General features: G+C 48.0%; 1 protein-coding gene across 1 annotated transcript in view; it reads left to right on the forward strand.

The window, feature by feature from the left end:
- The window catches only part of LOC113972629 (TOX high mobility group box family member 2-like), a 155,331-nt gene extending 143,727 nt beyond the window's left edge, over positions 1 to 11,604 (forward strand). Inside the window, 4 exon segments of the mRNA XM_027693919.1 lie at positions 2,147 to 2,227; positions 3,975 to 4,382; positions 5,571 to 5,701; positions 11,385 to 11,604. Coding sequence (XP_027549720.1) covers positions 2,147 to 2,227; positions 3,975 to 4,382; positions 5,571 to 5,701; positions 11,385 to 11,421 — 657 coding nt within the window. The 3' untranslated portion in view covers positions 11,422 to 11,604.
- The last annotated feature ends 418 nt before the right edge of the window (positions 11,605 to 12,022 follow it).

Genomic DNA, 12,022 nt, shown 5'->3' on the forward strand with positions numbered 1-12,022 from the left:
GGAAAGGAAAGGAAAGGAAAGGAAAGGAAAGGAAAGGAAAGGAAAGGGAAAGGGAAAGGGAAAGGGAAAGGGAAAGGGAAAGGGAAAGGGAAAGGAAAGGAAAAAGAAAAAACACAGTTGTATTTTGATATTACAGAGTTAAAAAAAAATTAAATATGCTTTCAATATATCAGCACCCAGCTGGGACCGCTCTTCATATTTCATTTCTGTGCTGGGTACCAAATTTAGGAGCTGAGTACCACATTTAAGAACATCCAGCAGCAGAGCTGGTGGACACAGTACATGCTGTGGTGGTGGCACTGGTGCTGCTGCTACAGGCACAAACCTGGGCTAGTGGAAGGTGTCCCTGCCTGTGGCAGGGTGGTGGAACTGGATGAGCTTTAAGATTGCTTCCAACTCAAGTCATTCTGTGATTCTATAATAAAAGATGTGAAGATTGTAGAGAAAGGTAATAGCTTTTATTAAGGGAACTGATAACAGTTTGAAGAAATAGTTGCTTTTCACAGGCAAACTCTTCTTCAGGCTGACATTTTGAAAAGTAGTTTTGTTCTGAATAGAGCAAATATAATATTTCCTGAATACTATAAAGCCAAAGACAAACTTAGGGAAACGCTCCATTTCAGAAAATTACCATCTGAGACCTCCAGTGTGTCGAGTCAAAAAGTTTCATTACAGGAGTCGCTGTGATTTAGCAATGAAAATAAAGCTTTCCAATCCTTTTTTAATAGAATTTATCTGTACTGATTTTAAATTCAGGTAACTGGATAGTTTAACTGCTGGAGGTTATTTTCCCTTCTGAGGTCAATGTTGGGAGGGAGTCTGGGGTGCTGCCAAGGAGCTCAATCATAGAACCTTAGAAATGTTTTGGTTGGAAAAGACCTTTAGGATCATCCAGACTGTTCCCCCAGCACTGCCAAGGCCACCACTAAACCGTGTCCCCAGGTGTCACATCCATGTGGCTTTTAAACACTTCCAAGGGTGGCGACTCCACCACTGCCCTGGGCAGCCTGTGCCAGGGCTGGACAGAGCTTTCCAGGAAGGAATTTTCCCTAATATCCGGTATAAATCGTCCTGGACAGAGATGTGCCTGTGAAGCTTCAGCGTCTCAGTTGTTGAAAGCTCTCATTGGTTCTAAAGCCAAATTAAATGTGTGCAAATCTATTCTAATAGAAATCAACATTCAGTGCACTGCTTGAGGAGGGTTTTGAGTTTCCAGTGGGGAAGAGGACTGGTGGGTATTTTTCTTGGGAGTTTCTGCCTTTATCCTGAAGTTTTTATTCCCTTTTAAGATATTCTTCCCACTCAGTTTAATCTGTGTAACCCCACGATTACACAGGACCCCACCATTATTTTATTGGAGGTCCTCCATCTCCATATGTGGAGGACCAAGCTCTGGGCAGAAAGGGGACCAGCACACCATCATGAGGCATCTCTCATTACAGGGAGAGATGGAAGAATAACCAATAATTCACTCTTAAAAAGCTTTATTATGTTTTTTTCTTAGGGAAGTAAACTCTCCTGGTACTTGCTGTTTCCCACAAGCCCCAGCTCAACAAGTCTTAAGATTAGCCAAAAATCTCAGCTTTTATATGATGAGAAAGCAGCTCCCTGCTGTCCAGACTGCAGAGAAGAGCTGGAGCTTTGAGCTCTAAGTAATGGGAGAGCCAAGAAAATGATTGGATAGTTTAGGATTTCTGGATGTCTCACCTGTTTTTAAGCTAGTCATCATCATAGGGTCATAGAATGGTTTGAGTTGAGTTGGCCTTAAAGATAGTCCTGTCATTTGAGGATTTGGGCTTTTGTCTTGCCTATTCCAAGAGCTTGGATCATTCTTTGCCCTGGTTCCTCTTGGGAAGTGGTTTCATTGAGTTCACCTTGTAAAATCAGGCTGTGTCTCTTACAGCAGACACGTATAAATTCCTGTCTAGGCACATAGACTCCTCTGACCTGTGATGTCTCCCAGAATCCCAGCGTGATCCAATCCAGGGGTTTATGTTCTTGGTTTGGGGTAAATTCCTCTCCAGCAGAGTTTTTCCGTACACGTGGCCCCAGTGGAGAGGATCCCACTGAGCAAGCAGGGTGCAGCCAAGCCCAGCATCACCCTGTTTTACTTTTCTAATTATTATCCATTCCCTGGTCCTTTCAGGCATACAAGAGGAAAACAGAAGCTGCGAAGAAGGAGTACCTGAAAGCTCTGGCCGCGTACCGGGCCAGCCTCGTCTCCAAGGTACCTTGCTGCTGTGGGACAGGGCAGTGCTGTGAGTTGCAACTCATGGGAACCTCCTGGAAGGAGCAAGTTTATAGGAAATACCATGTAACTGTGATATCAGAACTGATATCAGCATTGGCACCTTCCCCTGGCTTTAGTGCCCTGCAACGAAACCCCACTTTGGGTTGCTTTCATCAGCAGGGGAGGGGTGTCCCTGCATGGAGTGTTGTCCCTATTGCCTGTCCCCACCACCAGCAGCTGTTCCTCCCCCAGCTCTTGGGGTGTGAGTGCAGCAAACAGGGGCAGGAGGACGAGGCTCAGTGTGGGTGACACCGGGCGCTGGCCCAGGGGAGGATGACACCCCAGTACTGGGCTCACCAGCCAGCACTGGCACCAGCATCCTGCTGCACCCTGCTCCAGGCACTTGGGCTGTCCTGGATGCTCAGGACCCCAGGTCCTGCACACTCAGCCTAGAGCAGATTTTTGGGGAGTAGGACCCATACCTGTGGGTTGATGATCATGTGGAGCACATATGTGCTTAACCCACCACTGTCAGGCCAAACCCAGAGAGCCCATTTCAGTGCCTAGGAGTGAACTTGGAGAGCATTTCAGGCTCATACAGGAATGATGGGCCAAGTGCTTGCCCATCCCAGGGGACCTCACAGCTTGCCCTCCTCCATGCCTCCAGAGAGGGTCCGTGGGCATTTGCTGCCTGTGGATTTGGGGTGGCTTCTGTGGAGTTCATAGGTTTGCTGGCTCAGGGGTAATGCTGCCCTTGGGTTGTGAGCAAGTGTATCAGGTTGGTTTCTCTTCAAAGCTTCTCCCTTGTACTGCACCACATCCTCAGCACTTAATCGTCACATCCAGCTGCCATGGAAAATAATGTGATGTCCCAAATCAACCATCATCTGCAGGATCCGTGTGATGGTGGTGAGCTGGAAAGCCTCAAAGTCCCTGTGCAGACTGTTGGCTGTCAACTTGCAAACAGAAGAGCAGCCAGGACAGAAAAAGGGAATGGGAAAGACTTTTGGGAGTTTAAAAGCTCTTCTTGGACCTTCTGGAAACCTGTGAGGGTCCTGCCTTGACCGTGCCTCGCAGCAGTGTGGGGCAGGAGGCACGGAAGGCATGTGCTCTGTGGCTTCATTTTGTTCCAATTCCTCCAATGACCAATTCTCTGCAGAAGAGCAGCTTTGTTTTTGAGTAAAGCAGCACAGTGTGACCCTGGCTGATGGGTGAGAAAGGATCTGGAGTATCATTACAAACCCCATCACAGGACAAAAGCCTCATTGTCCAACCCAGAAAATTTCCCCTTGTTCTTCTCTTTTTCCTGCCGAAATGAGGGCACCATTGTCCAGTGCATTATAGACACTCCAGGGCTGCAAGGGGACACAAGATCAGGAAAGCAGAGGTTTTATAGACCCATTTGTTCTCCACTGGAAGCAAAATGTGGTCACCCACCTCTGTGGGCTGAAGCAGTGAGCTGCTGGTGGGCCGTTTGCCTCTTCCCTGGTTAATTCCCTCAGGTGCTCCAGGCTCTGCCAAAGGTGTGGTTGAGTTACTGGACTTCAGTTTTCCAGATATGGATGCTGCACCCAGCCTGTGGACACCCAGCTGCTGGAGGGGTGGGAGTTCATGCGCTGGCTGATGGGAGAGGAGCAGGAGCAGTGGGGTCTGGGCAGCTCGGTTGGACAGACGGACATCTCGGGACATGTAACGACGTTTCCTCTTTTCCTTCCTCACCGCCTTCCATCCTGTTTTCCCACAGAGCTCTGCCGACCAGGGGGAGACGAAAAGCGCCCAGAGCAACCCACCTTCCAAAATGATCCCCCCCAAGCAGCCCATGTACCCGATGCCTCCACAGGCTTCCTCGCCCTACCCCGGCCTGGGCTCCTTCCTGTCCCCGTCGGACCTGCAGAACTACCGCGGCCACCCCCACCCCGGGCTGTCCCGGACCCTCAGCTCCAAGCCCATGCTGCCCAGCATCAGTGCCTCCCCCCCGCCCTCCTTCCAGATCAGCCCTCCGCTCCACCAGCAGCTGTCCTTGCACCACCCGCAGAGCTCCCTCCTCTCCCAGCCCCTCAGCATGCAGCAGGTCCCGCAGCAGCCCCTCCTGTCCCCCCCCATGGCACTACAGGTACAGCCCCCCATGAACGCCTCGCCTCCCGGGCAGCAGGTGGGTGCTGGGTCCCGTGGGTTCTGGGTGGTTTGGGGGGGTCTCGGTGTTGATGTTGTCCCTAAGGGAGTCATGGAGCGTGTCCAGAGAAGGGAAAGGGGCTGGAGCAGCAGGAGGGGCTGAGGGAGCTGGGGGGGCTCAGCCTGGAGAAAAGGAGGCTCAGGGGGGACCTTCTGGCTCTGCAACTCCCTGACAGGAGGGGCGAGCTGGGGGGAGGTCGGGCTCTGCTCCCAAGTAACCAGCAGTAGGACAAGTGGAAACAGCCTCAAGTTGCACCAGGGGAGGTTTAGGTTGGATATTAGGGATATTTCATTGAAAGGGTCCCTGGAACAGCTGCCCAGAGAAGTGGTGGAATCACCGTCCCTAGAAGTGCTCAGAAAATGTGTAAATGTGGCACTTGGGGACACGGTTTAATGGTGGCCTTGGCACTGCTGGGTTAATGGATGGACTCAGTGATCTTGGAGGTCTTTTCCAACCTCAGTAATTCCATGATTCTGTGACTCCTCCAGCACAGGGGTTGAGCTTTAGCTCTGCAGAACCAAAAGTGGCTTCTGTAATTTGGTGATAGCTTGTGTCCAGAAAAGAGCATAGAAGGAGATCCTCAAAGTCGCTTTAATTGGGGTAGTTGTTGCACTGAGGGCAGCATTTTGTGAAACTTCATTCCACATAAATTTGTGAATAAAAAATTTAAATTAAAAAAAAGAAAACCCACATTGCCCTAATTGGGCTATTTTGGAGAAATTCGTGTTCTTGGTCAGGTGCCTACCATGACTCTGGTTCATATACATTGCCTAATTTTAGTTAATTAAAGCCACCCCCAGAAAATGGGGAAAGCTGATCAACTTTCAGCTAAAGCAGCACCACAGTGTCCTTGTTGAAGTGCCAGCAGTGACAGCCATTCCCACCTTCCACAGCCATTCCCTCCCACCCAGGAGGGAGGTCCTGACAAACACGAGCAGGGAAGAGGGATGTAAAACGTGTTGCTGCATTGACACCTGTTTGCAAGAACTCACAGGTCCCACCATGGTGGTTTGGGGTCCTGGGCCTGGACTGCTCCCTCTGTCCCTGGGGCTCCCCCTGCCCATTTTAGGGACAATGCATGTAAATGTATTTATGCATTGCTATTAGACCTGCTGTTCTCCTGCTGTGGATGCTCCTGTAACCCTCCCTTTCCTTTCCACTCTGCAGGACTTCTCCCATATTTCGTCTGAGTTTCAGAACAGTGTTGGACCCCGTTCGCCTGGTGCATCAAACCCTCCAGGAAGCACTGAGTGGGACAACGACTACCCCAGCAGAGAGTGTGGGGTCAACCACTGCAGGCCAGTAGACAAAACAGCCCATTGCTAATGCAGTTCATGTGATCTGAGCTGTGACAGTGGACAAGAGCTGGGAATCTGCCCTAAAATGTACAGCAAGAGGGTAGGCTGGTTATGGTCAGAGAAGTTCAAGGCTTCCTTGCCTCTGTAGGCTCACCTGGAAGCAGGTAGTTTAAAAATCATGGATAAATTCTTTACTGGACATGAAGAGATTTCTCTTTTTTTTAATTTCCATCCACTTAGTAACAGAGGGGTTGGACACATTTCCTTCTGGAGCAGACCAGGGAAGCCCAGTCTCCCAAACAGGGTCCCTGGAGGTTTGAAGGTGCCCCTGTCCATAAGGCCAGGGAGACCTCATTGCAGCCTTCCAGTATTTAAAGGGAGCTTATAAAAAAGAGGGAGAACAACTTTTTACATGGCTAGATAGTGATAGGACATGGGGGGAACAGTTTTAAACTAAAAAAGGAGAGATTTAGATTGGATATAGGGAAGAAATCCTTCCCTGTGAGGATGGGGAGGCCCTGGCACAGGTTGCCCAGAGAAGCTGTGGCTGCCCCATCCCTGGAAGTGTCCAAGGCCAGGTTGGACGGGGCTTGGAGCAACCTGGGCTAGTGGAAGGTGTCTCTGCACATGGCAGGGGGTGGAATGAGATGAGATTTAAAGGTCCCTTCCAGCCCCAACCATTCTGTGGTTCCGTGTTCCTAAAGTGATTGCTCTTATCCCTGAGGCCACAACCTCCCATAACTGCCTCTACCAGCAGGTCCACAGACATCTGCACAGATCCTCTCCCTTATGCCCTACAAGCTCTGGCATGAATGTGCCAGCATGAAGGTTCCTTCAGTGCTGCATGAATTCCTCAATGAATAAAAACCTCGGGATGGTCTTAAAGCTGGGGAACGGGGAGGGTGTGGAAGCCATTTCCAACCACTGCCTAATCCACTGCTCTTGGCTCAGCTTTAATAGTTTGGAGATTCTATTGTGCTCTGTGAAACAGGCCTGGGGTTTGCAGGGGGAGCAGGTTGGGAAGGAGGCTGGGTACCTTTGGAGTATTGTTTGATTCTCTAGAAGTACTGGAACACGGTGCTTTCAGAGGAGATAATAGCCAGCTCCCAGGCTTTTCAGAGCACAGCTCCTGTCTGTGCCAGCAGAGCACTTACAATTGCTGGGCTGTACAGACTGTACAGACATTTATTTCTTTCAGGGAGATAAATAACTGGCTGATCCATTAGAATATCTCTGCTGTCTGCCTGCCCGAGGGGGCTCAGCAACGTGGGCTCTGACAGTGACCTTTGCGTGGTCCTTCCCGAAGCCTCTGCAGACAACCTGAAAGAAGGAACATGTTCAGGACTTGATTATAAAAGTCACTTTGAATGTTGTTGGCAAAATGCTAAAGGTGCTTGGTGGGTTGTGAATCTCAATTTCCAGAGGTGCTGAGCAGCTCCCACAGAAATGAGCCCCCCTAGAAATAAGCATCATTTCTTAGGGGATCAGCTGGGAAAACATTTGATTCCCTCTGCAAATCCCACTGCCTGGGCCCCATGCAGAAAGCCCAGGGTACTCTAGAAACAGGTGTAATGTTCCCATAGCAGTCAGGAGTGAGTTTTGTGTTGCTAAAACAAGCTCTGTGACATCTGGCTGGAGTGCTGCGTTGTAAGCAGAGGGCCCATGCAATTCATGATCAAAGCTCATGCATTTCATGCCTTTGTCACAGCAGAAATATCAAATTTCATGGGTTTATCGCAGCTTCCTGGAAAAGAAAAATCATTCTAAACCCAAACAGATTATGCAGAGACTTCCAGATAATTATTAGAGTAGATTATACCAAGGAACTCAGATGGATATAGATCAGTACTGCAGAGAGTGCTTAGTGCACTGAAAAATGTCCTGCTGGCTGTTAAGGATGCCCCATCCCTGGAAGTGTCCAAGGCCCAGTTGGACAGGGCTTGGAGCAACCTGGTCTGGTGGAAGGTGTCCCTGCCCTTGGCAGGGGGGTGAAACAAGATGAGCTTTGAGGCCCCTTCCAACCCAAACCGTTCTATGGTTCAAAGACTTTCCTTCTGTGCTGCTTTCTCTGACGTGCTTTGTACCAGTTTCCATCCAATGTTCAAAGTTGCCCTTGGGCTCCTCGGTGGCACCTTGCCATGAGCTGGGTGGGGGACCTGGGCACAGCAGTGATGAAGGGAAGGCAGGTCTCGCTGGGTTTGATCTGTCAGTGCTGTTTTAGGTATAACCGGGAAGCCTCTGGATCATGTAATTGCCCATTTCAACCTCGAAAGTGCCTTGAGCCTAATTGCAATTAAAGCAGCACTCTGAGGAGCAAAATCAGCTGCTGGCTGGAAAGAAAAGGGATTGTTCACTGATGGGATGTGAGTGAGCTGTAGAGTCCCAGATTCCTGAAGGAGAGGATGGTCCCACCCTCCCCAGCACACAGACAGCCCTGTCCTGCTCTCTGGGTTGTGATTTTTATTTCATGTCTAACCTTGATATTTCTTTAGCTTCCAACATGTGTTGGCACTGGGTTAGCTGGGGTAAAAACCTCCCAGTCCTCATTTTCTTTTGTGTTTGTCACCCAGACAACTTCTGGAAAACTGACAAGGTTGTCTTTCTCTCCGTCCTTCTCCATTAATAAGGGAACTGCTGTAGGGATTTTTGTTTCCCAGCCTATCTGTGCTATTTAAAATACCATTAAATGACACTTCTTCCCACATGCCCCTCAGATTCTGGGATCCTGTGAGCAGACACTCCTTAATTCATAACTCAGCCATGTTAGGGAGAGAGAGAGAGAGAGAGAGAGAGTTTTAAATGTTTCTTAGCTCCTGCTTTCCCCATTCTTAATGACTTTTTCCTTACTGACTTCCATCCAATTTTCCTGGCTCTTTCTGGGCTGAAGCCCAAGCTGTCCTAGATTGTGAGCAAAGACATGGGTAGCATTTCTCAGCTCCTGCTTGGTGTGTGACTGTCACTTCCCACAAGTAACTGCAGCACACAATTTTATTGCTTTTTTGCCATCATATCACAAACTCCTTTCATAGTCCCCTGTCTCCCTCACCCGACAGCCTGATTCTGGCACTTGCTCTTTCCCAGGCACTGAATCCCTCTGTTTTGCAGTGACTTTCTCCAAGGGATCTGGCTCACCTCTGTCAGAAGTGCAGCTTGGTTTACAATCATGTGCAAATCTTTCTTAATTCCTTAATTAAATCTTATTTCCTTGAAGCACTTCACTTATTTTTTTCTGCCTTGTTTTCTGATTACAACTCTTTTCACACCTTCAGTGTCTGGGTCCTTTCCATCCTAGGACATTCTATGATTTACCTTTTTCTCCTCACATTTAGGTATTTTTGGAGAAACACTGAACTGGATTCATCTTTTCTTGTCCTTCCTCTCATTTGCAAGGCGCGGATTAGATTCTTTTTGTGTATCATCCTTTGACTTTTCTCCCCTCTTCCCACTCTACTTTGGACTAAAAGACAGGACACTGTCCATTATGCCTTGTCCAGACACAAAAAAAACATGTACAGCCACTCCATCCAGACATTTATAACCTCCCTAATTCCTGCTAATGACAAAGTGATCCTCTCCAAATGGGGGAATTTTCCAAACCAGAAGCTAAATGAGCAAACACTATAAAAAGGCAAGGATAACCCATCACAACTGCACTTAGTTTGGATTCAATTATTTATGTTAATACTTTGTAATGAACTGGGAAATGTACTGTAGCATGTTTTGTAAAATTAATGAAGTTTTAGTACTGGAATACCTTGCTGCTGCTCAGTGGCATTAAATCTTGGCTGAGTGCAGTAGGGAAGACTCTGCATTTTAAATGCAGATTATAAAATGTGGAGATTAGCAAAGGGCGGGCTCTTCACTGTCACAAGGCAGCTCTATCAACAACAGCACTGCCTTGCTGTCTGCCCCTTCCCTGTTGTTCCACTCACCAGCACACCCACACCAGACTCTCCCAAGGCTTTGTAATGTTCTTCATCGCTTTTTAAGGCCAAGATGTCCTTGTGGAGCCAGAGATGTTTCCCTCATGAATGCATAGGCAATAAACCCCAGTAAAATGCCTGGATTTCAGAGCAAAACCCACACAGGACGTCAGCCAGGGGAGAGGGGTTTCAGTCACTCCTCTCCCTACTATTCCATGAAAAAAAAGAGCATCTGGACTCCCTTGTAGGACACTGCTGATGGCCAGTTAGAGTGGCCAGGGGGTTGAAATGCCAGGTGGCACAGGCAGGGAAGGGAGCAGTGGTGCCTCTCTGCACACCCTGCTGTCCCCATGCGGGCTGTCTCAGTGCTGTGAGCCGATTTCCCCCCTCCAGAACACACCTGGATCTCTCGACATCAAAATCATGGTTTCAATAACATGATAATTCACGACCTGGTGCGCCAGGGATGTGCAGAGCACACAGCCTGGCTGCTGTCCCAGCAGCCCTCCTCCACAGCCTCCTTGGATTCCTTGTTCCTCCTACTGTCTTCTTCAGACCAGCTAATCCTGCTCTCTCCAAGATTTATTCCCCTCACTTCTTGATTATTAATTTTTCGAATTTTACATATCTGGGGGAGAAAAGCATCAAGCAGATGGGTGTCTGCTGCTCCCATGCTTATAAGCTATGAAACAGATGTAAATCCTCCTCACAAGCATCTTCAGGCATAAGCCCCTCAGTCACATTTTGGGACCCTCTACTCCTTACATAGAGTCAGAATGACATATTTTATCCAAATTCAGGTGTACACTTTCCAAAGCTCCATGGCTCAGCCTAAGGACAGTGTGTGATGAAGCAGGAGATGGTGACCCAGGGGTGATCCCTGGCTCAGCACTCCAGGATCCTACTGGTGTGACCTGCAGGGACATCCTGCCCTGCAGCCCCAGCAAGAGGAAAAATTGAGCCACAGGAAGGAATTTATTCTGGTAGCCCTCATTGTTGAAATTCAGGAATAAATAAAATTGCACCAGGCTCTTACTTCTTACTCTTACTGGGGACCTTTTTGCTCTTTACAACTACCTGAGAGGAGGGTGCAGTCAAGGGGATGCTGTTCTCTTCTCCCAAGTGATGGCAAAAGAGGAGACAGCCCCAAGTTGCACCAGAGGAGGTTTAAATTGGATATCAGGGAAAATTTCTTCACTGAAAGGAGGGCCAAGCATTGGAAGGAGCTGCCCAGGGCAGTGGTAAAGTCCCCATCCCTGGAGGAATTTAAGAGACGTGTAGATGTGGCACTTGGGGACATGGTGTAGTGGTGGCCTTGGCAGTGCTGGGGAATGATTGGAATTGATGATCTGAGAGGGCTTTCCCAACCTCAGTAATTCTGTGACTTTTATGTGCCTCTGCCTTGCCCCCCTCTGTGCAAACCACGTATACAATTTTAGCCTTATGGACCATAGAGAAATGAAGCCTAGACTGACTTTATTTTAATTAGAGTAAGGTGATGACTTAAGTATCAATTCAAAAGTAAGAAGTAAAGCATTTTTGATAATACAGGTAATGAATTGTCCTTTTGATTTTGATTCAAATTGCTGGGAAAAGTGTTTCACTTAGATAACAGAAGGTACTTGAGTTATCCAAGCAGAAACGTATGGACGTGTTCTCATTGCAGAGCACCGATAATAACAAATAAACACCAATTATAAAACCCGTCGTGGCGTATTCCAGGATCCTGCCTCACCCTGTGCCTCTCGTTTCTCTTACAGCATGCTGCCAAGGGACAAGGCACTCTACCTCACCTAAGGCTCACCACCCCTTTTGGAGGAGGCTCAGAGGAAGGACACTTGAGAGGGTCTATCCCACAGACCACCCCGGGGGAGGCACGAGCAAGTCGTACGGGCGGGAGAGCTGCCACTTGCACCTCGTCGCTGGCTTCGTTCCCAGGCTCTGAGAGCAGTTTTGGTTTTGTTTTTTTTTTCTTTCCTTATTTTTTTTGAACTCTAAAAAAAAAAAAGTCTACTACTTTTTTTTTTTTTCTCCGCGGAAGCCCAAAAATAAAAAACAAAACAACAAACCACACCTCGTGAATCGTAAAGAACAAAAAAACGAAAAAGAAAGGAATAAAGCTAAAAATAAAAATAAAATTTAAAAAAAAATTAAAATAAACGCAAAACCAACAAAAAAAAATAATAAAAATTATCTGAGGACACCGTTTTTCTGCTTGCCATCAGCTTAGCTACAGACTATTTTCCTAGTGAACTGCTTTTAGACGCAGCATAAGCCCAGGTCTGGTGTCCTACAGCATTAGGCCAGCTCAGTAGGAGGATGCACTCTTTTGACTTGCTAACAGCACTAAACTTTGTGCAAGAAAATGTGAAGTTTGTGTGAATATTGTACATGCAAA

The sequence above is a fragment of the Neopelma chrysocephalum genome, unplaced genomic scaffold, assembly GCF_003984885.1.
Source record: "Neopelma chrysocephalum unplaced genomic scaffold, ASM398488v2 Primary Assembly neopelma1_94, whole genome shotgun sequence".
Taxonomy (NCBI): domain Eukaryota; kingdom Metazoa; phylum Chordata; class Aves; order Passeriformes; family Pipridae; genus Neopelma; species Neopelma chrysocephalum.